Source organism: Leuciscus leuciscus (assembly GCF_965113295.1).
Source record: "Leuciscus leuciscus genome assembly, chromosome: 9".
In the NCBI taxonomy this organism is placed as follows: domain Eukaryota; kingdom Metazoa; phylum Chordata; class Actinopteri; order Cypriniformes; family Leuciscidae; genus Leuciscus; species Leuciscus leuciscus.
This window is the reverse complement of record NC_138733.1, coordinates 4,012,855-4,035,543: the sequence shown is the minus strand read 5'-3', so window position 1 is coordinate 4,035,543 and position 22,689 is coordinate 4,012,855. Positions and strand designations below refer to the sequence as shown.

The window sequence follows — 22,689 nt, the reverse complement described above, 5'->3', positions numbered from 1 at the left end:
AACAAGAGGAAATAATAATAATCAATTTAAAAAAATTGACCCATGTGACTGGTTTAGCACTGTCTGTCTAAAAATGTCTATTTGGACATTTATACAAATTAAGATGCCAAAATCGCTTATATGCAAATATACAGCTTTTATTTTGATTGAGAAAAACCAATGAACAAGCAGGATTTTAAATCAATGATAAGCACATTTTTGCTTGACACATTCAAATCTTGAAGAAATTGGCAAAGAAAGAATGACAAATCCCGCAAAAACGAAATGTTTCTGTGTTTTGTCTTTATTATAACTCATTATCAGACCCTCCTTATATATCATATTGAAGAAACTGAAACCAGTAAATGTAAAATAAAAAACAAAAACATAAATATGGGAAAGAATGTAGGAATAACACATCAAATATGTCATTCCCAAACCCAAAAAAATATATCTGTTTGTCTAGGTAAGGAATTCAATGTTGCTAAATGTCCAAAAAAAAAAAAAAATGACATGCAATAAAATCACAAATAAAAGGTCACATGCACTTTTATAATATGGAAAACAGCAGTTATAAATAGCTCCTTTCATATTACTATTATTATTATTATTATTACATCCCTTAAAGAAAGAAAATCAAACTAGCAACACATAAGATCTCTGAATTAAAGGGATAGTTCACCCAAAAATCAAATTCTGTCATAATTTACTCGCAAGCGTTTTCACAGCAAATTCAGTGACAAAGGAAACAGAAACAAAGTGATGACAGAATTTTCATTTTTGGGTGAACCATACCTTTAAAGCGTAACTCTCGCCAAAATGCAACCTAGGCTCTTTTTCTTAATCTACCCGACGCAAACTTTCGTTTAAAAGCATAATTAGGATGGAAACGCCACTTTTAAGTTTGACCGTATTTTCGTTTTAGGTTAAATGCCTTGTGAATGGGAGTGAATGGGGCACGACTATGATAGCATCAAAATCACTATTTTTAAAACACTAATGCGGCTCGACACAACATGAAACTGTGCTGGAAGTGTCACCAGTGGCTCTACACATGAACTCCAGCATTGAGAACAGTGTTTGGGTTCACAGAGTTTACTAAAAAGAAAGATTTTGAACAACTCACTGTAAATGTGTCCGCCGGCATTTTGTCATTCAAAAATAGTCGATCTCCGAATGCGACGTAACAGGGAGGAGAGTAAAGATGGAAAGCTCCTAAAGCTTAGTTCCATATAAATTCATGGATAATTTGTGGTTTTATCGTTAGTGAAAATCAATATTGACCTTGTATTTGAAAAAGGATCCTCTTATAAGAAGCAATACTAAAATTCAGAGTCAGTTCATTCACATTCGGAGATTTTTGACTGACAAAATGCTGGCGGACACATTTACAGTGAGTTGTTCAAAATCTTTCTTTTTAGTAAACTCTGTGAACCCAAACACTGTTCTCAATGCTGGAGTTCATGTGTAGAGCCACTGGTGATACTTCCAGCAAAGCTTCATGTTGTGTCGAGCCGCATTAGTGTTTTAAAAATAGTGATTTTGATGCCATCATAGTCGTGCCCCATTCACTCCCATTCACAAGGCAATCTGACCGAAAACGAAAATACAGTCAAACTTAAAAGTGGCGTTTCCATCCTAATTATGCTTTTAAACGAAAGTTTGCCTCGGGTTGATTAACAAAAAGAGCCTAGGTTGCATTTTGCCGAGAGTTACGCTTTAATAAGATTACATTGCATAAATGACCTTTGATGAACAACACGACACATTGACTCCACAAATTGGCTTTTCCGAATCGAAAGTTTGACTTCAGATCTGAATATGAGTTCTGCTCACGGTGACAACTTTAAACAACGTTTTTTATGCTTAAACAACCCCCCCGATCGGCTGAAGCTCTTCTCGCACTGAGTGCAGTGAAACGGCTTCTCTCCGGTGTGAACTCGCTCGTGTGCCCTCCGGCATCCCGCTTGGCTGAAACGCTTCTCGCAGTGGGAGCACTTGTAAGGTTTTTCTCCGGTGTGAATCCTCAAGTGTGCATTCAAGTGTCCGACTCTAATGAAGCTCTTCCCGCACTCCAAACACACGTGATCTCTCACGCCGGTGTGTGTTTTCTGGTGCTCGTTCAAATGGCTCAGCCGGGAAAAACTCTTCCCACAGAGAGAACACAAGTGAGGCTTCTCTTTCTGAGTGTTCGGGTGTTTCATTACTGTAATAGTGTGAGAGCGCAGGTGAATGTTGCGTTGATGCGGCTGACTGAAACTCTTTCCACACTCATGGCATGTGTACGGCTTTTCTCCAGTGTGAATCCGTATGTGCCTTCTTAAATCGGCTTTTTGTATGAAACTCCTGCCGCACTGCGGGCAAGTGAAAGGTCTCTCTCCGACGTGGAGTCTTGCGTGGTGATCCCTCAGGTTATTGCTATGTTTGAATCTCTTTCCACACTGAGGACAGATGTACGGTTTCGCTGAAGTGTGAACACTTAAGTGGTCTTTAAGGTTGTTATTGTATGTGAAGCTCTTTCCACACTGATGGCATGTGTACGGTCGCTCTCCGGTGTGAATTCTGATGTGAGTAATAAGAGTTCCTCTTCGAGTGAAACTCTTTCCACATTGAGGGCAGGTGATGGAGTTTTTGGCTTCGCTTCTGTCCTGAACGCAATTCTGCTCAATCTTTGACCACATTTTTCCAGAATGTGGATTTTGGTTTTTCTTCTCCACGTCATTCGGTTGATTTTTTTCATTCACTTCGTTCAGGTCTAAAAATTTTTTTTTTAAATCATTAAAATCAAATCAAAAGAGAAACAAAAGGGAAAACAGTTAATAGCATAAAGCAACAGAAGTCAAATATGTGACCCTGGACCACAAAACCAGTCATGAGTCGCACGGGTATATCTGTGGCAATAGCCAACAATACATTGTATGGGTTAAAATTATACATTTTTCTTTTATGCCCAAAATCATGAGGATATTAAGTAAAGATTATGTTCCATGAAGATATTTTGTACATTTCCTACCGTAAATATATAAAACATGTATGTGTGTGAGTGAATGCTGCACAATCGCCAACATAAATGAACAACTTTAAAGGAGATTTTCTCAATGTTTCGATTTTTTTGCACCCTCAGATTCCAGATTTACAATAGTTGTATCTCGACCAAATAATGTCCTATCATAACAAACCACACATCAGTGGAAAGCTTATTTATTCAACTTTCAGATGATGTATAAAGCTCAATTTTAAAAAATTGACCCATGTGACTGGTTTTACATTTACATTTATTCATTTAGCTGACGCTTTTATCCAAAGCGACTTACAATTGCTATATATGTCAGAGGTCGCACGCCTCTGGAGCAACTAGGGGTTAAGTGTCTTGCTCAGGGACACATTGGTGTCTCACAGTGGATTCGAACCCGGGTCTCTCACACCAAAGGCATGTGTCTTATCCATTGCGCCACCACCCCCCCTTTTGTGGTCCAGGGTCACATATATATCTGTATGTGATCTTCAATGTGATGACAAACATATCTGGTTTTGAACTGCTATATTGACGATGTGCTCCGTGGCCGCATTACCGCCTCGGTGTGCATTATTTTCTAATAATTCATCAGACCTGAGTCAATTATTATGCTTATACTACAGTTACCACACCTCAAGACTTAGTCAGATGTTGTATTTCAAGACGTTTTTCAGGTTTTTGACCATAAATCGCTCTTGTGTGTGGGACTAATTTCTTACGCATCTCATCCCTCGCCTCCAAAACGCAATTTTAGAGCTCGTAACGGAGGCTTGAGCCACTGATAGCAGACCGATGCAGTTATTAATGCCGTTATTAGAGAGATTAAGTGTGTGAATTACCTGAGTCTCTCAACAGTGTTCGGCATCAGCGTCTCTACTAATAGTGAAACTGTAAGTTTATCAGCTTCAAGAACAGCGCTGTTATTTCCTCACTAGTGAGAGACGTCATGTAGCTTTTAAGTTGCTAAACTATTTTACAGATAAAATTATCAGAGCAGCGCTGAAAACACGTTTCTGTGCGAGTGTGTGTCCGTACTGTATGTGTGTGCGTTTGAGCGGGAAAAAAAGAGTATGTACATATTTCCAAACATGGAAATAATTGGTAGTTTTTATCCTATTGTTTACTATATTTTTTTGTTTGGTCGGTGTCGTTATGGGTTTTGGTTCTTTTGCTGTTGTCAGCTGTAATGCCCCTTTAAAGTAAAGTTTGTCAAAGTGATATGGAGCTGTAATGCAGTCAAAACCTGCTGAAACTACTTCATTACTTAATTGCACACCTTAGAATGTTCGTCAACCAATCAAATTCAAGCATTCAACAGTTTTTAAAAAAGGTTCAATGGGGTTCTATATAGAACTCTAGTGTTCTTGACTCAATTTTAAAGAACTCTTTATGCCAAAAAGGTTCTATATCCAGGATCCATCTAATTGTAACATACGAGTGTGGCAACCATTTGTAAATGTTTGAATGTGTCCGGCTTCCGCAGTCATTCGCTTCCAGTTATATTTAGCTGTACAAAACAGCTTATTTTGCTGCTTGATATTGTAAACTGGTGTTTCTTATATTATGTATTGTCATAATTTTAAACAGTGGCGCAAATAGTATTACTGTTTAATGCACTTTGTTATTCACAAGTCAATTCACAGAAAATAGCTTACTTCCACGCTGAAAAATAAGGTGGATCGGGAGAAATGTCTTTAATAGCAGCCAGTCAACAGTGAATAATTAAGACAAACTGAAGCGTTAGTGTTTCTCAGTTGTCAACAATGAAGAATCAAGAATGGACACCAACCTATTTGTTCCTCAGTATCTTCATGCTTTATTCTGGATGGTTCTGGATCACTCATGTCTTCAATCTCCTCTTTAATAAACTCCATCTTTACTATAGTACGGCACACAGATACACCTGGAGTTTCTCCTGCTTGTTTAGATGCACTTCCAGCCTTGATGATGAGAATATTCCCAGCATTTATTGCTGAATTATTTTGGAAGGGCTGTGATCACTCTGAAACATAAAGACCTAAGAGAAGAAACATAAATTACTGATTTTTAAAAAAACAATCCCACAAAAAATATAATCTTTCTTCATTATAACTCATTCTGAGATTCCTTTATCAACCAAAATTTTAAGAAACTGTAATCAAGTGATGTAAAAAGAAAAAAAGAAAAGAAATGACAGCATAATATAGAAATTAATGTATAAATAACAACCGATCTTCATGTTTGTCTACAACAAATTTAACAAACTGATGAATAAAATGCTCTTCTAGGAACAATATAATGAAAATGATGCAGTGCTGACAGCATCTTTATTTAATCTGCAGACAAAGAAATATTTAAAATGATATAGTGTGTTATTTAACGAAAAATAGCATGGCATAACAGGAATCGTGTTAAAATTAGGGTTACATATTTTATAATCTACTTAATTAGAAAAGTAGAACATAAATTGTGTTCAATGAAGTAAATCCTTCATGTATGTATTTAAAATAGACTTGAACTTAAAATAAGATGACACGATATTCTCGCCACTGTAGTGCAGCAAAAATTAAGGCAAGTGCTTGTAATAACAATTACTCATTATTATAATTATACCTAAACACTAAATATTAAACGGACATTCGCATTTATTTACAAAAGATCCTTACGCTGTCCACTGCCATGTTGCTGCCGCAAACGTGTGCAGAACTGTAGTAAACATCTACCGTACGGCGCATGCGGGTGTCGCACTGAGCAGCAAACACTCCCGATTCTTCCTGCAGGGAGCGCTGAATGACTCCGTAAACAGACCAAAATACGCTTTTGTAGTTAAGTCTACAAAGTATTATAGTTTAAATATATTAAGGCCAAATAACAAACGCAAATCCACAAGGTATATCCAGTGATGTGTTAAAACACAGACAGTAAGAAAACAAACACAGTTTGAACCATGCGATTAAACTATTTATGGAGATAGCCTAGTTTCCTCTAAATCAGAAAAATCAAACCATTATTTTTGTTTGTTTAATTTATTTATTAGAAAAGGGACCATGTACAAGTATTAACATAGGCCTAAATGTTTCCATTTAATGCATTTATTTGAAAAATTATTTTCCATTGCACAACAAAGCAAATTCTATTAAATAATGTGAGCAGCAGGTCTTTCTTTATACATGTACATCTAGACTTTTATCTTAATCTTAAACTTTATAAAATACTGGACATGCTGAGGCAATATTCTGGTCTGTTTTGGCATTTTGGCTATTCATTTTTATTATATGATTTTTTTTTGAGGGACAACGCGCAATTTTTTAATCTGTACATTTAGTCATGATATGGTTTCTTTCCTCTGTGAATTCTTATGATTCGTAAGCTTCCCTTTTTTGCACGATACTCTTTTCACACTTAGAGCAAGTGAAAGTAAAGTCTTCATTTCTTTCTTCATTTAGTTCTTCCCTTTCCACTTTTACTTCCATCAAGTCTAAAAATGAACATATTAAATCTTCTCAATCAAATCAAGTACAAAAGCAAAAAGTAACAGTAGGCCTATATGTAATCTTTGATATGAGATAATATGTTGAAAAATGTTCCTCAGTAGTCAATAATAATGACGAATCAAGAACAGACACCAACCTGTTTGTTCTTCAGGATCTTGTTTCATTGTGCATGTTTCTGGATAACTGACATCCTCATTCTCCACTTTAACAAAGTCCATAGTATGTATTAGTAACATTTATTTACCATAGTATGCCAGAAAGATTACAATTGTTGTTACATCTGGAGCTTCTCCTGCTTGTTCTTCTCTTGTAGGATGTCAGGAATATTTCCAGCATATTTTATTCAATCTGACAAAATCAAAACTATTATTATTTATAATAATTAACACATTTGATATATCAGTTTAACAGATTTGTTTCATTTTATAATATAATTTAATTTTATAAAACTTTTCAAACTTTTAGAAAAGTTAGATGAGGTAAAATTGTCAGTGTACAGATTCCTCAGCAAAAAAAAACCTAAAAAAAAAAACCCCTTTTGTTACACAAAAATAAAATGTATGCCGCAGTTGTAGATGACTCGTTCAATAATGTAATCGTCTGGTGTTAGTCAGGCTTCTGTCAAACACAGCACATCTAGATTATGATCTCTAATCATATCATTTACAATAAGTGCTTTTAAAGAAAGAGATTGAATATTCAGCAACCCGAGCTTTGTCATTTGTTGAACACCAATTACAATTTTACCCTTAAATGAATTTGGGAGCCACTTCTAGCCAAAATAACCGTGAGTTTGGTTACATGTTGTTTTTGCCAAAATAACTTGTGAGGTGTATGATATTCCATCAAGTAAAGTCAACAGTGATTACAAGGTGTTTGTTTAATTTCTTTGACATGTTCTATGCATTGATGACTATAGTCTATTCTTGGGCTATGGTTAGATGTCTATTCATTTTTCACTGACAGCCCAAATTTCACCTGGTTTTAGCCTAGACGTCTGGGCTGTGTTTGAACGGCTATTAGACGTCTTTTAAACGCAAAATTTCTTGCTGGGATCTGACTTCTGTGATGTTTAGCCAGTCTGTATGCTTCCTGACCTGAGCCCTAGATTGTCATGTTTGAGCTCTAAGACTATGTGCCATATTACTAGAGAGAAGAGCGGCACCATCCCAGGAGGATGAATACCATCTCTTCTCAACAGGTCAGGTCTGCCCCAAAAACGTTTCCAAATGTATATGAACGACGTGACGTCGAGAGTGACCAACTGAAAGGGAACACGTTTAAAAGCATTATATATGAATGCATGTATAATATTTATATTAATTAAAAGCTAATTTTAATATTACTTGTCAATTAATAAATTATAATAACTATATGAATATATTACATGAATTAAAAGTAATTATTATTCTTATAATATAAATATAATAATTTGCAGCAAAAGATGGGCAATTTGCTCTCTAAAGTTTGTTTCACACTATAAACTGCTTTGATTTGGAGTGAGAGATACAGGGGGAGTGGCTTTATTGTATCAGATACATGTCACTGCGCTGATTGGTCCAGCCGTGTAGCGCAAGTTACCATGGTGATGAACAAAACCAAACCACTTTCTTGAGGCCGAAAAAGCCAGTTTGCTCAAACTAATCTCGAACTTTACCTGTTAGCAACTGAAACCGGCTTTGTGCAACAGGCCACAGGACGTTTTTGTTGTTTTACTAGAGACAAAGAACTGCCTTACACTGACAGCTAAATGACAAGTCAGAAAGTTACAACTCAAAAACAACTTCCACAAAACTAACGTCACAGAACTAAAGTTTATTTCACTTTACGTTTGCTTTATCTGAATCTGTTTATTTTAATTATTGGATTTGTAGAAACCTTTTACTCACAAAATCCTACATTGTCAGTGAAAATCATTTTGTTTGTTGTTATATTGTAAAGTTATTGTAAAGATGTACATTTTTGTATATACATCTGTTTATGTAATAACAGGCTTTATGTAACCAAAAAACAAAAACAAAAAAAAGCAAACCTGATCAAATTCAGGGAATTATTTCATATATTAACAAATAACAGATTGTTGTTGTTTTTCTACATTTGTTTCCAGTCTCTTTTAATTTTGAGCGTTCAATCAAAAATTATTTTCAATTTTCTTTCTTGTTCGCTAACATATAAAACAAAAATATTGTGGCACTTCACAGAAACACTAGTTTATTAGTTAACTAACTACACATTTACTTCATGTGAATCTAACAAAACATTTGCTCGCTGTGACACAGAACAATGCTTTCTAATATGAATCACTAGATTATGTGATTGGGTGAAACTCTTCTCACACTGAGTACAGTGATACGGCTTCTCTCCAGTATGAACTCGCTCGTGTGATTTCAGGTTTCCAGACAGAGTGAAACTCTTGTCACAATATGAGCACTTGTAAGGTTTTTCTCCAGTGTGAATTCTCTGGTGCTGTTTCAGTTGACTAGATGTAGTAAAGCTCTTCCCACAGTCACAACACACATGATCTCTCACTTCATTGTGTGTTTTCTGGTGCCGTTTAAAACTGTCAAGAAGTGTAAAACTCTTTCCACAGAGAGAACACACATAAGGCCTCTCATCTGAATGAAGTTTCAGGTGATCTTTTAGATTTGATGACGTATAAAAATCTTTACCACACTGATCACAGTTGAATGGTCTTTCTCCAGAGTGAATGTACAGATGAACACTGAGAGTTGATGAACGAGAAAAACTCTTTCCACACTGAGTGCATGTATACGGTTTCTCTCCAGTGTGAATTCTCATGTGTGTCTTAAGGTCTCTTTTCTGTGTGAAACTCTTTCCACACTGAGTGCAGGTGTGCGTCTTGGCTTTTGTTCTTTGAATTGTAAAGTTATGATGTTCCTCCTCCACTTCATTCAGTTCTTGTCTTTGCTCTTTCACTCTCACCTGGTCTAAAATACACAGAAATACAGTTAGAATCAGTTCAATGAATCCTTATTTAATAGCAGAAAGCAACAGAGATCTAGTGTTTCACGATTAATCGTATTTTAATCGCGATAACGATATCTGCCTCTTGCGATTCATTTAGAAATATTGTTGCTATATTTGCCCGCTCGTTTTTTATCCTGAAAACGGATAAAGCGGTTTTAAGAGAGAGGGATTTCAGATCAGCCAACTGGAGTGGCTCGAAGGGAGGTTCCTTAAGACCCCGGGATAGGTACCAGGCCGGCACCGAAGGTGGCCGAGGCGGGTAAAGTCTCCTGGCTCCTTTAAGGAAGCGAACAATCAGGTCGCTTTTACCCAAAGAGGAGCCAGCCACCGGTAAGTGAATAGCTGACACATACACTTTGAGCGTTGAGGGGGAGCGCCCCGCGTCCAACAGCTCTTGAAGAAATGTAAGTACAATTGGTACTTCACAGTTGTACAGGTCGAGGTTCCGAGCTAGACACCAGCTGGAGAACCATTTGAGGTGGTAGAGGCACCTAGTGGACGGAGCTCTAGCCTCCATTATGGTATTTAGGACACCTTCTGGGAGGTCCTGGGGTACCCGTTGAGGGGCCATGCATGGAGGTCCCACAAGTCGGGACAGGGGTGCCAGATTGTCCTGTTCGCCTGCGTGAGGAGGTCACTCCTCAGGGGGATCAGCTACGGAGCTGGGGTAGACAGCTGCATCAGCTCTGGGAACCAAATCTGGGTTTACCAGAGGGGGGCTACAAGGAGGACTGCACACTTGGTGCTCCTGATCCGTTCGATGACCTGAGGGAGCATCGAGACCGGAGGGAAGGCTGGGCCATTCGTGGGCCAGCGCTTCCCTGCTCTTTGAAAAGAAGATTGGGCAGTGAGAGTTGTCTTCTGAGGCGAAGAGGTCGACCTCTGCCTCGCCGAAGACTTCCCACAACAAGAGAACCATCTGGGGGTGGAGAGACTATTCCTCTGGGGGAACGTAGCCCTGAGATAGCATGTCTACCCCAATGCTCATCGTGCCTGGCACTTGAGCTGCCCTGAGTGAACGCAGGTTAGCTGAGCCCAAAACAAGAGCTGTTTGGCCATGGTGAACAGGTTGCGAGACCTGAGACCGCCCTGGCTATTTATGTAGGAGACCACCGCCATGTTGTCCGTTCGGACCAAGACGTGGTGTCCCGCCAGATGTGGGAGAAAGGTTTTTAGGGCTAGAAAAACTGCTCTCAGTTCAAGGCAGTTGATGTGTAGGCATTTCTCCGAGCTCGTCAAGAGGCCGGAGGCAGGCCTGCCCGTACAGGGTTCCCCAACCAAGGTTGGAAGCGTCTGTTGAGAACCTTCCTTTCTGAAACCAGACCCATGCTCACACCCTGCTGATACCAGCTGGTGTCTATCCAGGGGGCCAGGGCTTTGGTACAGCGCTGGTCTACCCTGATGCGTAAGAGGCCCGAGCGCCACGCATGGGCTGGAACTTGAGGCTTTAGCCACAGCTGAAGGGGGCGCATGCGCAGTAGGCCTAGATGGAGTACCCAGAGCCCTTTGTAACGTTCTGAGGGGCGCGAAAAAGCCCACTTTGAACGAGGCAGCGAGACGCTGGATTGAGAGAGCCCGGTCTGGTGAGGGGCATGCTCTCATATGTACGGAGTCGACTGTTCCCAGGAACGTGATCCGTTGGCTGGGGGACAGCATACTCTTGGCAAAGTTCACTCTGAGCCCAAGGCGTTCAAGATGGCCGAGGAGCCAGGCTTTGTGAGTAAGAGACTCCGCTTCTGACTGAGTCAGTATGAGCCAGTCGTCGAGGTAATTCAGAATGCGCATTCCCCGCTGTCTCAGGGGGGAAAGAGACACATCCACGTTTTAGGGACCCGGCCGTCTTGTGAGACTGTTGAAACAGTGTTTGAGTGTAGGGGTGCATACATCACAGTAGGCACACACACTACTTTTATTAAACTTCCAGCGTGAGCTAGGGGAAAATTTAAGACTGTGGAAACAGTGGTTGTGTGTAGGGGTGCATAAATCACAGTAGGCACACACGCTACGTTATTTAACTTCCAGTGTGAGCTGGGGAAAAGTTGAGACTGTGGAAACAGTGTTTGTGTGTAGGGGTGCATACATCACAGTAGGCACACGCGCTACGTTATTTTACTTCCAGCCTGAGCCAGGGGAAGATTGAAACTGTGGAAACAGTGCTTGTGCGTAGGGGTGCACACTTTTTAGTGGGCATGTAACCTACATATGAGACAGACAGAAAAGAGCTTCCTTTTGTGTTTTATTTGCATCACCGTAAAAACCGGTGTCTGTTTGCAGGCGAGCGTGTTTTGTAACAGGCCCATTGACTGAAACATCAACATTTCCAGCCACCTGAGAAAAGGGGACTGGGGAATGTAGCGTATATTGCTGGGATTACATGGGGGGCGGGGTCAAGTTGAGCCGACCACCCCCGTCTTCGGACGCTGCCAAAGAGAGATTTGAAAACTCACTCAGTGTCCGTTGTAGGTCATGCAGAGAGCTCGAGAGGGCTCTGCGTGACGCGAGGGCGGGTATCTTTCTTGACGTAAAGAGAGCTAGCCGCAGGCATTGAACATTGCTGGTATCCATCCACTCTGGCATCCTTTGCGTGAGGTGCAGTTTGCCCGGCTCAAGCAAAGGGAGAGAGAGCAGGAAGCGGGGTCGTACTCTGCGAAATCAGCCGGTCGAGCCCGCAGGGTGTGGAGATCCATCTAGTTACACTCAGGACAGCCGCCCTAGCGAGTGCAGCTTCCGCGTGGTAACAGTCCAGACAGGATGCGCAGAGGATGTGACGGTCTCCGCCGATTCGAGGCATTTGCAACAACGCCTCAAATTTGCTCTTTTAGAAAAAGTGTGACACAATGGCGAACACACTAATGCATTTAAAGGATATATTCGTCGGATGCCACAGGGAAACGCGATCAGCTGGGCGAGGAAATGCCAGGCGCTGAAGCTGTTCCGCTGAAGGGCTGTTCAACGACGAGAAGGCTTTCTATCCGGAGAAGTCAGCGAACGAGGTGAGTCTCAGAGCTCGAGCTGAAGGAGATTAAATCTGTCATATGGCAAGTTTTCTCTGAATTTATACCCTTCAGCCACGCCTATTTTGGCGCGCTCGAGGCTGGCAAGGCGCCAAGCGCTCTGATTGGACCGCACGCCTCTGCTGACTCGCCATAGGTTCGTGCAGTTGCCACAGCACAGCCAATCAGCTCGCTCAGACGAGCTATGATGCTCTCGCTGTGCAGCTGCAATGCGTTTTAAAATAAAGGCTTCAATATTCTCGAGAAAAGGAGTTTTCCCATAGCGTTTGCAACACAGTGAGACAACCGTTCGGTTGCATGAAATTGTTTGCATGAAATTGTTACACAGCCAGTCTGTTTCTTCACAAGCCACTTGTGCTGTTTGTGTGACTAAGTTTAAGTTTTTTTTTTAAACAGTTTTCATGATGTGAATCAGTTGAAAACGACAGCCACTGACCGTTTTCAGTGTGCATCAACAAGCAGACTATTTTTCTTTGCAGTACGAATTTGCTGAGCGATCTGGATCTGCACTTTGTCTCATTTGCAACCGAAATGTGTCGCTTAGAAGATCTAATGTGAAGACGCATCACAAAGCACTCATCTAACTGAAAAAAATAATGCCATTTGTATTGACTTGCTGTCTGAGGAAGTTGTCATAGTTGGTTAAATGAAGTCTGATGGTTTGAAATTAACACCCGCCAAATGCGGCTAAAAATGAACTTTGGCTGGTAACGCTGTCAAATTACTGGCCAATTTGGCATGTTATTATGTTTACTCACTTTGCTGGGGAAATTCGTGTAAGCCAAATCTGTGCGGATTTTGCGCAACTACTTGTGAGTCATCATGATCTATTAAATACAGTGTATTGCGCAGAATCTGCGCATTTCTGGCTTACTTGAACACACACGTCACTACACAACAAATAGCGATGCGCTTGTTCACTTGCATTGAAGCGATAGAGTAGATTAAAAAGCATTTGGTCAACAGAAAATACATTGATATTTTACAACATCCTACATGTTCTTTGTACTGTATTGATCTGTCCACCTAAAACACATTTTTGGTAAAAAAAAAAGAATATAGCCTTATATAAATAAGCTGTGAAATTTCTTTTTTTGGCTAGTAGAATACTAATAATAATTCATTACATTTATATAGCGCTTTTCTCTGCACTCAAAGCGCTTTACATGGAAGGGGGGGAATCTCCTCAAGTAGAAATTCTGAACGGCCGATAACGTTAACTTAAATTTTGTAAACAAAATGGCCGGTGGGTGAAAGTTAATTTCAAACCCCGTTTAATATATATATATATATATATATATATATATACCGTTAACTGTCTCTTCTCTTTCTCTGTAGTTTCTCAAATGAGAATAATCGTGATTAATTATCGTGATTTATAATTTTGAGCAAAATAATCGTGATTATCAGTTTAACCATTATCGTGCAGCCCTAGATCAGATCTTTCACTTTTTGTTCTGTCATTCACTTGTTAATATAGTACAAATATGCTTGACAACTGCTATATACAAGGTTATGATCATTTGGATTCTCTATCATTTATCATCCATATAGGCTACTGCTTATTAATTCACATCTACCAAAGCAGTCAACAATGAAGAATCAAGAATGGACACCAACCTATTTGTTCCTCAGTATCTTCATGTTTTATTCTGGATGGTTCTGTATCACTCATGTCTTCAATCTCCTCTTTAATAAACTCCATCTTTAACAGTCACACAGATTTCAGCTGCTACTCCTGGAGTTTGTCCTTCTCTTGTAGGATGATGGGAATATTCCCAGTATTTATTGGTGAATTGTTGTGGGAGGGGCTTCACTGCAGGTGTGAACTGTGATCACTGTGTTTTTATCCAATCTGCATTTAAAAAGTACAGGGCCATCATGTTAAACTGCTGCTGAAAAGCCTCTTTGTCTCCAAAAGTTCCCTGTTTTCAGCTCATTCATTATGGTGATGTCTGAGATCTTCTGTAAATTGGCACATTAAGCTCATTTTATTGGTGTCAACAGGCTGAAACAAACTACAGCATCATCACCTTTAACTTCAGTTCTTGTCTTTGCTCTTTCACCTCCATCTGGTCTGAAACATAAAACATTAAGTTGTTAGAATGAGTTCAAGGAGGATAATGTGAATTTTCAAGTGAACCCTGATTTAATAACAGAAAACAAGTGAGATCTGCTTATCAAATATTATATTTTTGATGTACCAAAGGTTAATTTTGTAATCCTCTTGTTAATAGTCAAAATGTGAACGACAACTGCTGTACAAGATTATGATATAAGTGCATTTATATTCCTCAGGGTTCCAGACTGCGACCACTTTTTGAGAATGTGCGAGTTAAAATTGTATGTGGTCGCATTTGTGCGAGTGCATGGTCATGTACTCATCAGTTAAATTCACGCATGCGCAACAGAACGCCGTTGTATCAGCAGCTGCTGCAGTCCGTAACTTATGTTCAAAATCACTACGGGACGCCTATAATAAGTGTTTATATTCTGACTATTTTATCCCGGGGTCGGCTCGGCTGCGGAGTTGCCCAGTGCCTGCGTGACTCGCCATAGACATTAACTGAGAGAAGTAGCTCCGTCTACAATGTTCTTCCGCAAGACACTTGCAGTTTATTTATTAACGAACGTACAGGAATTCAGGAATTACAAGCCAACGCGCCAGCATACAGCCTCAGACACACACAACTGATGACGAGAGCACAGGTGCGGACAGGGAGGAACCAAGTGAGCAAAGGAATATGACAAATACATATGTTTATGTTTGATTATACAAAAATTAGGGCTGTCAAAATTAACACGTTAACGCATGCGATTAATTTTTTTTTCCAGTTAAACGCGTTTAAAATATTTAACGCAATAATGCAGCATCAGATTTTTTTCTTTCATCCATTGGCTGCTCTATAGTATTTTATCACGCCATCATTCATTCAAGTGCTAAGAAACAATTCAAGCGCGATACAACGCAAAAATTTGAACTTAAATCTGTACTGGCGGCGCGCTGTCTGTAAAAAAACACATAAAAGTATGCCAAAATGTTCACTTTGTCGAGTATCCTTGTAAGCACAGTATTAAATTAGTTAAAACAGTGTTAAATGAACGCAAAGAGACAATATCGGATGCTTGTCAGATCCAGATCCGCATTGTATGCATCAGATCTTAAAGTGACAGCAGCCTAATAAACCCGCTTCTGTGATACATCAATGTAAAAATATCAAATCAAAGAAAAAAGTCAGTGAAGACTGAGAGGTGTTTGATAACTTTATTCGATTTATGTATATTTCCTACCTAATAGATCAAAATATTTAAAATATGTTGTTTCTACATTAATTTGGAGATTAAATGTGTAATTATTACAATATAAAAATATATTAAAAACTTTAATGTTAAGTGTGATTAATCGTGAATAGCTAGTTAATTGTTTTAATCGATTGACAGTACTAAATAAAATAAAATACAATCAAACATTAAAAAACATACGTTGTGTTTTTTTGATAGTTATTTTTAATGGTTTTCATTTAAAAGATTAAAACATTTTGCCAACATGAGGTCTTGTGTCACTGTCAGTCTTTTCACATCAGTGCAAAAGTAGGGTACGCAGATTAGGACAACTATTCATCATCAGCATGCATTGATTAATTCCATGTTGTAAAAAAACAAAACAATTTGGTGCGACCAAATCATGTGCTGGTGCGACCAACTGAGAAAGCTGGTAGCACCAGTGCAACCAGTGGAAAAATTAGTCTGGAGCCCTGTTCCTAGATTATTTGCTAATATTTCACAGCTCTTATGATTGGCATCTAATAACACAGCTATAGCCTATTAAGCATTTGAACTAATTTTAAAAAATCATAAATCAGCCATCATTATTTATAATGTTGAAAATGATGTTGTGTAAAAGGTAACTATAGAATTAAACAAGAGAATCTGGTTATTCAGATAATTGGCTAAATGTTTTGTCTCTGAACTTTCATTATACAAATCAAAATTACACACCAGTGAATGTTGTCAAAAAATGTCTTGTAAATATATAGCAGATTTCACCCAGCAACACAAATGCACCACATCTGCAGTTTATTGACAGAGGACAGACAAACAACACACACACACACACACACACACACACACACACACGTCTTCAGATTCACTGTCTTTCAGCTGAAGGATGCATGAGGAAAGACATGTTAATTACCGTCCTCCCTAACAGTAACTGCAATTCATCTAATACACAGGTCACACATATGGCTATAAACATACATTAACATCAAAATGAAAGTTAAACCCATTTAAACGACATTTCCACAGACTCAATCCACCAATGATATGTGGAGATTTCTTTTTTTTAACGCGCGTTAATTAAAGTCCAAAAATACATCGAACTGTTGATAGAAAAACGCTTACATAACCTTATCCCGGTTTTATGGCACTTCCATAAAGTCCAATCTTCACTTTATTGTATCTTGGTTCGTACAATCAGGGTCAATCACCAGCAAACACAACAGTAGAGACAAAGCAACTCGTAATCCGAAAACAGGCATAAGGTCAGGCAGCAAACTTACATAAATCAGTCCACAATAGAAAACAGTCCAGGGCAGGCAGCAAAGAATCACGAAGAGAATAAACCGTCCAAGAGTAATCCACGGGAAGACAAAAACACAGGCAGAAACGCTCAGAGATGTTCACCAGGGCAAAACAAAACTTCAATGAGGAACTTCTTCTTCTTCGACTTGTTGCTATTTTACGGCGGTTGACATCCAGCATTACCGCCACCTTCTGCTCCGGAGTGTGAATCAGAAAATAGGTTTACAGACTAAATCACACACACACACACACACACACACACACACACACACACACACACACACACACACACACACACACACACACACACACACACACACACACACACACACACACACACACACACACACACACACACACACACACACACACACACACACACACACACACACACACACACACACACACACACACTACTCATCCCAATCCTTCTGCACAATAATAACAATAATAATAATTCTAATAATGACAACAGCAATAATAATAATATTTTTTGATATCAAGAATTACATTTTTAAATACCAAGAATTACATTTTTTATATCAACAATTTACTTCTTGATGTCTGTAATGGTCAATTACAGACCATTACAACAAAAAGAATCAATTATTTTAATAGAGCAAAGGCAGACGTTTCAGCCATCCAGCTATTCAGAATAGCTGGATGGCTGAAACGTCTGCCTTTGCTCTATTAAAATAATTGATTCTTTTTGTTAAAGACTTTGTCTATTTTTTCAGAGTGCGAACCGTCTACAGTCTCTTCAATATTTCATTGGTTTTCACGCACCTGGGGCCTGTTTCAGAATAGGAGGTATGTTAAACCTGAGAAAGCAGAGTAAGTCAAGCCTGTTTCTGAAAGAGAGGTAACTTATACTCAGAGTCAGTTACCATGGTAACTTACTCTGTGAACCTAACCTGGTCGGGAGCAGGTTTTCTTCGGTAAACCCAGAGTTTCTTTCGGTCTCCTCCCCTTTTTTAAAGGGGAAGCGGTGTTTAAACACCTCATTCATTCTTTCAGTACATTTTTATTAATACAATTAATATTTTATTAATTAATAAAATATTGCTATTTTTACTGCAGTTTTTTTCTATTTTTTTTTAATAAGATGAAGTCTATATAACTGTAAGTCTATTAACTGGCAACTGAAAATACAGTAGTAGATTAGAGTTACATAATGTAGTTCTAAACAAATTCTACAGAATTAAACTGTGGCATTTACTGGAAATCACTGAACTCTGTTCATCTGTGCACCAGAAGTGGATGGACCGTCCTCCTGCTGTTCTTCCACACTCTGAGGGCGGAGGGAGAGATAAGAATACCTGTTTATACTTAGATTTAAACTTAGATTATCCACATAAAAATTTGAAACAATCTGAATGTGTAGATTGTTTGATGTGTAGACACATAATATTAACATTACCTCTGTAGGCCTCTCTGTGGCAGCAGAAACTCTTTATCCCCATCGTCCTGTGAAGATGAGCATTTGTTTGAGGACACTTTATAACACTATTTAATTTCTGGTGTATTGAGTAGGCGACTGTAAGAAAAACTAATTCCTCCAAACGATAAGTGCCTTTTTCTCTCCGTCCTTTATTTGGTGTAATGAATGAATAAAACAAAAAGAAAAGAAAAGACCAGCCTGGGAAGCTCAGAAAATAGCTTATCTTCCCATTGTTCTAGACAAAGAATATATACTGAAAATGTATAGGGAGTATCACCATCTCAACCAATGAGAACATACATGACATCATAAGTATCATATATACTGTTGTATAAGATATAAATGGTAAATATCCGGTCAGATCTCCTTCCTTGCCTTGCGGTCCAAAAGGCTTTTGTAATACACAATACATAGAAAAGATTCTCCCCCTTTTTACAATGGGGTGCTTCTTAACCCTTTCATGCATGAATTATGATATCCTCAGTCAGGATTTTTTTCCTATGTGTTTTTATTGCTCTTAGGGCATGAAAAACAAGAATTGATTTTTATTTTATTTTTTTACAAATTTTTCAAAGAGATCTTCAGATGTCCACTTGAGTGGACAGCATGCGTTTGGTTTAAAATTAAGATATACTAGATTTAATATAAGACAATAATCAAACACATAAAGTATGTGAATTTAACGAACTAATCAATACAATTATATCAAATCATGTGAAAACTATAAAATATATACAAAAAATCTAAATGCAAAATATTGCAAAGGCTTCATACAGCTTCATACAAGTTGCACTTCGCGTATCTTTGATATCAGAACATGAGGACGTGATTCCATCAGAATTTTCTACAGCCTGTCAAGGTACAACTGTGGAAACCACTCAGATGCTCCCTCCAGTGCACCAGAGTATGGAGATTTACCCTTATTAGCTGATAATTCTGATTATGTTCAAGATGGACATGCACATTTCTATCATAGCCCTCCTCTGAGAAAACCTAGCGATACGTTTTTTTAATCTCATCTGAAATGATCAGTGTTGAGGGTAACGCACTACAACTAACATGCATAACGCATTCAGATTACTTTTTTGATGTTACAAGTAAAGTAATGTGTTACAAGTAACATGCATTACCTAATCAGATTACTTTTTGATCTAACAGGTAATTAACTACAAGTAATGTGCATTACCTAATCAGATTACTTTTTGATGTAACAAGTAAAGAAACGCATTACAAGTAACATGCATTACGTAATCAGATTACTTTGTGATGTTATGAGTCAAGAAACGCATTACAATAACGCATATTACATAATCAGATTACTTTTTGATGTTATGAGTAAGGAAACGCATTACAAGTAACATGCATTACGTAATCAGATTACTTTTTGATGTTATGAGTAAAGAAACACATTACAAGTAACATGCATTACGTAATCAGATTAATTTTGATGTTATGAGTAAAAAAACACATTACAATAACGTGCATTATGAAATCAGATTACTTTTTGATCTAACAAATAAAGTAATGCATTACAAGTGTCATACATATGTAATCACATGACTTTTTTCAATGTCAATGAAAATTACATTCTAATAATACAAGTACATTTATTTACAGTAAAAAAGTCACTGCAGATTAAGTTTTTAAGTTTTAAATTTCAAAAACAATATTCACATTATAATTATGAATTGTAGCTGAAATATAGCAGTTGATGCATGACGTCCACTACAGTGGACATGTGATTAATCAGAGTTTTCTCTCAATCTAAAATAAAAACTTGGAAAATTTTACTGTGATATGACTCATTAGATATTGCTTGATGCTGCAATATTTTTTTTACCTACAAGAGTCTCCTAGATTAGAAGGAATGGGTGGATATTCTGAAGCAACTTGGCATGTCTGACTGACCCTTGGCCATCTTGATTTGGAGGGGGAAAAAATCGAAATACAAAGGCTTGCCACTTGATTGCAATTTATAGGATGATGCACAAGGGTCCAATGAAGAGATTGATGTGCAACTTTGCCATAAAAACCCGTGCAAATTCAAGAAAATGCATTTTTAATAGCTGTCCACTGTAGTGACCACTATGCGTGAAAGGGTTAATATGAAACAGATGTTTAACTTACATAAATGTTTGAATTACATAAATGCAAAGGAATGTGCAAGCAGGACATGTTTTCTCCTAGAGAGAGCTGAGATAAGAAAATTATATTTCTAACAGCGACTTACAACTGCCTGGTTCTGTTGGGACAGGAGGCTCCAAAAGACAGATATAACCATCAGAATCTGTTAGGACCAACAAAAAACCCAACCTCAAAGTAAAATAAATGGAAATATCAAAAATAGCCTAAAAAATAACACATATGTAAACCTCTTACATTTTATGAAGGCCCTTGGATCTTCGGGAGTGACTGGCTCTGAAGTCCCTCCTGGAATTCCCTCAGCCAAAAATGCTGCTGCACTGCTAGACACTGGATGCTATTAGTCATTTAATTTGTCAAATGTATAGTCAGGTAGCCTACACCCATGATATGCTCAAGCCTTACCTGATTGAATTATGTTTTTATATTTAATTTTCAGCTGCTGCCATGTTCTTTTAATACCTGCAGGATTGCTCCACATGACAATTAAAATTAGGTTGAATAACTTAGGCTTACTGTTCTTCCAGTTTCACCTCTGATATTATAACAGTTGGGTAAGTTACTCTAAAATAGTTATCAATGTTATCTTCAACAGTGTAATTAGATTAATGTAATAATTACTATCTTTAGAAAGTTTTGGTCTACTTATTACTAATTACTAAATCCCATGTCAACCTCAACCACTTGAACAATACAAGGAGAGACAAGAAACTGCACTTTTAATGCTTTCAAATAAACAATATACAATTGCATGAACTATTCTTGATTTGACCAAAGTGTGTAGAGGGAGAAGGTTACATAAAAAATATACCTTTTAAAAATGTATGTTAAATCCACTATTGTTTTATACAGAATTGTTCTCTATAGTCTATGCAGTAGCCTATGTAATGTAATTACATCAGATTTTATTTTAAATTACAGAAGAATTAAGAGTTATCCCTTTAATTAAATCACAATATTTAGATTACTTGGTAATTAATTACACCCATCACTGTATAACAGTAATTCCTCTTTTTGTCTGGCGCTGTTGCCATGGTGACTCATAATATCTGCGCTCCATTGATAATGGCTTTTTATAGTTGTGGTGCACGTGCTAAACTCAGAGTAGGTCAACTCAGAGTTGATTGAACTAACTCATTTCAGCTGTTCTGTAACCGAAAACTCAGAGTTTCCCACCTTAGGGTAAGTCAACTCAGAGTTCAGGTTTTAACTCAGAGTTGGTTGAACCTCCTTATTGAAACAGGCCCCTGGACTTATAACTAGCCTTCATCTGAGCGCAACAATATTTCCTTGTCTTACTAGTGAAATGTAACCAGGGGCTCGTTCTTCGTACGTTGCTTATTACATCCGAGATCAAATGACACATCCAAGATGATATCATCGTGCTAATCATGATCTGGCTAACTCGGTTCTTCGAACACACTTGCCGGATATGATTAGTATAGCTGGATTTAGTTATCTGAGATAACTGCGCGTTCATGCGCTGGGTTAAAAGGGGATATGTATCGATAGTAGAAACATTCATCAGCAACGTTGCTATTGACTGTTCAGCGTGGCCAAAGAGCGCGCTCAGTTTTTCTCCTCAGCAGAGCAAGAACTAATAGTCGAAGTTTATTCGGAATCTTAATGTTTAATTAAAACGCCAGGGAACACCTCAAAGTCTGCAAAAGCCAGGAGAGAGGGCTGGCAAAAAGTAGCAGACAATTTAAATCCGTTAGAAGTGGCCATGTTAGATGTTTTTATCACTTATTAGCCTATATTTTTGTATTTTAATAATTGCATAATTACTTTGTTCATTGTAAAGTCAGAGTCACCACACTAGAACATGGAAACAAATAAAAGTGAAGTACAAAAATATTCTAAATAATGGTCATTTTTAGTTATTATAGTCTCTTCTATAAAAGGAACTGTTAAATAAATGGTTGTCTGTTTATAAAAGCAACCAAGAAGAAGGCTGGAAAAAAAGAAAAGATCTTAGTAGTATAGTCATTTCAACTGTTAAATCTTGAGTAATGATGAATTGCTTTGACTTGTGAAAGTGAAAACTGATAA

At 38.0% G+C, this 22,689-nt stretch overlaps 1 protein-coding gene across 3 annotated transcripts; it reads right to left on the bottom strand.

Moving 5' to 3' along the window:
- Positions 1 to 262: 262 nt before the first annotated feature.
- On the bottom strand, positions 263 to 17,172 carry LOC309506360 (uncharacterized protein). 3 transcript variants are annotated; one of them, XM_082180247.1, is made up of 5 exons: positions 17,033 to 17,172; positions 14,504 to 14,547; positions 14,091 to 14,325; positions 4,785 to 5,012; positions 263 to 2,734 (listed from the first exon to the last, which is right to left on the bottom strand). In XM_082180247.1, the coding sequence occupies exons 4-5, from the start codon at positions 4,867 to 4,869 to the stop codon at positions 1,812 to 1,814; spliced, it is 1,008 nt and encodes a 335-aa protein (XP_082036373.1). In that variant the 5' UTR covers positions 4,870 to 5,012; positions 14,091 to 14,325; positions 14,504 to 14,547; positions 17,033 to 17,172; the 3' UTR covers positions 263 to 1,811. The 3 variants fall into 3 exon arrangements, with proteins under 3 accessions (XP_082036373.1, XP_082036374.1, XP_082036372.1); XM_082180248.1 differs by lacking the exon at positions 4,785 to 5,012; XM_082180246.1 differs by lacking the exons at positions 14,091 to 14,325; positions 14,504 to 14,547; positions 17,033 to 17,172 and adding an exon at positions 5,641 to 6,452.
- Positions 17,173 to 22,689: the final 5,517 nt, after the last annotated feature.

Coding starts and splice junctions, on each gene's coding strand:
- LOC309506360 (XM_082180247.1), bottom strand. CDS start 4,869: ATGGAGTTTATTAAAGAGGAGATTGAAGACATGAGTGATCCAGAACCA. Junction 2,735..4,784: donor AGATACTGAGGAACAAATAG/GTTGGTGTCCAT, acceptor AAAAATTTTTAG/ACCTGAACGAAGTGAATGAA.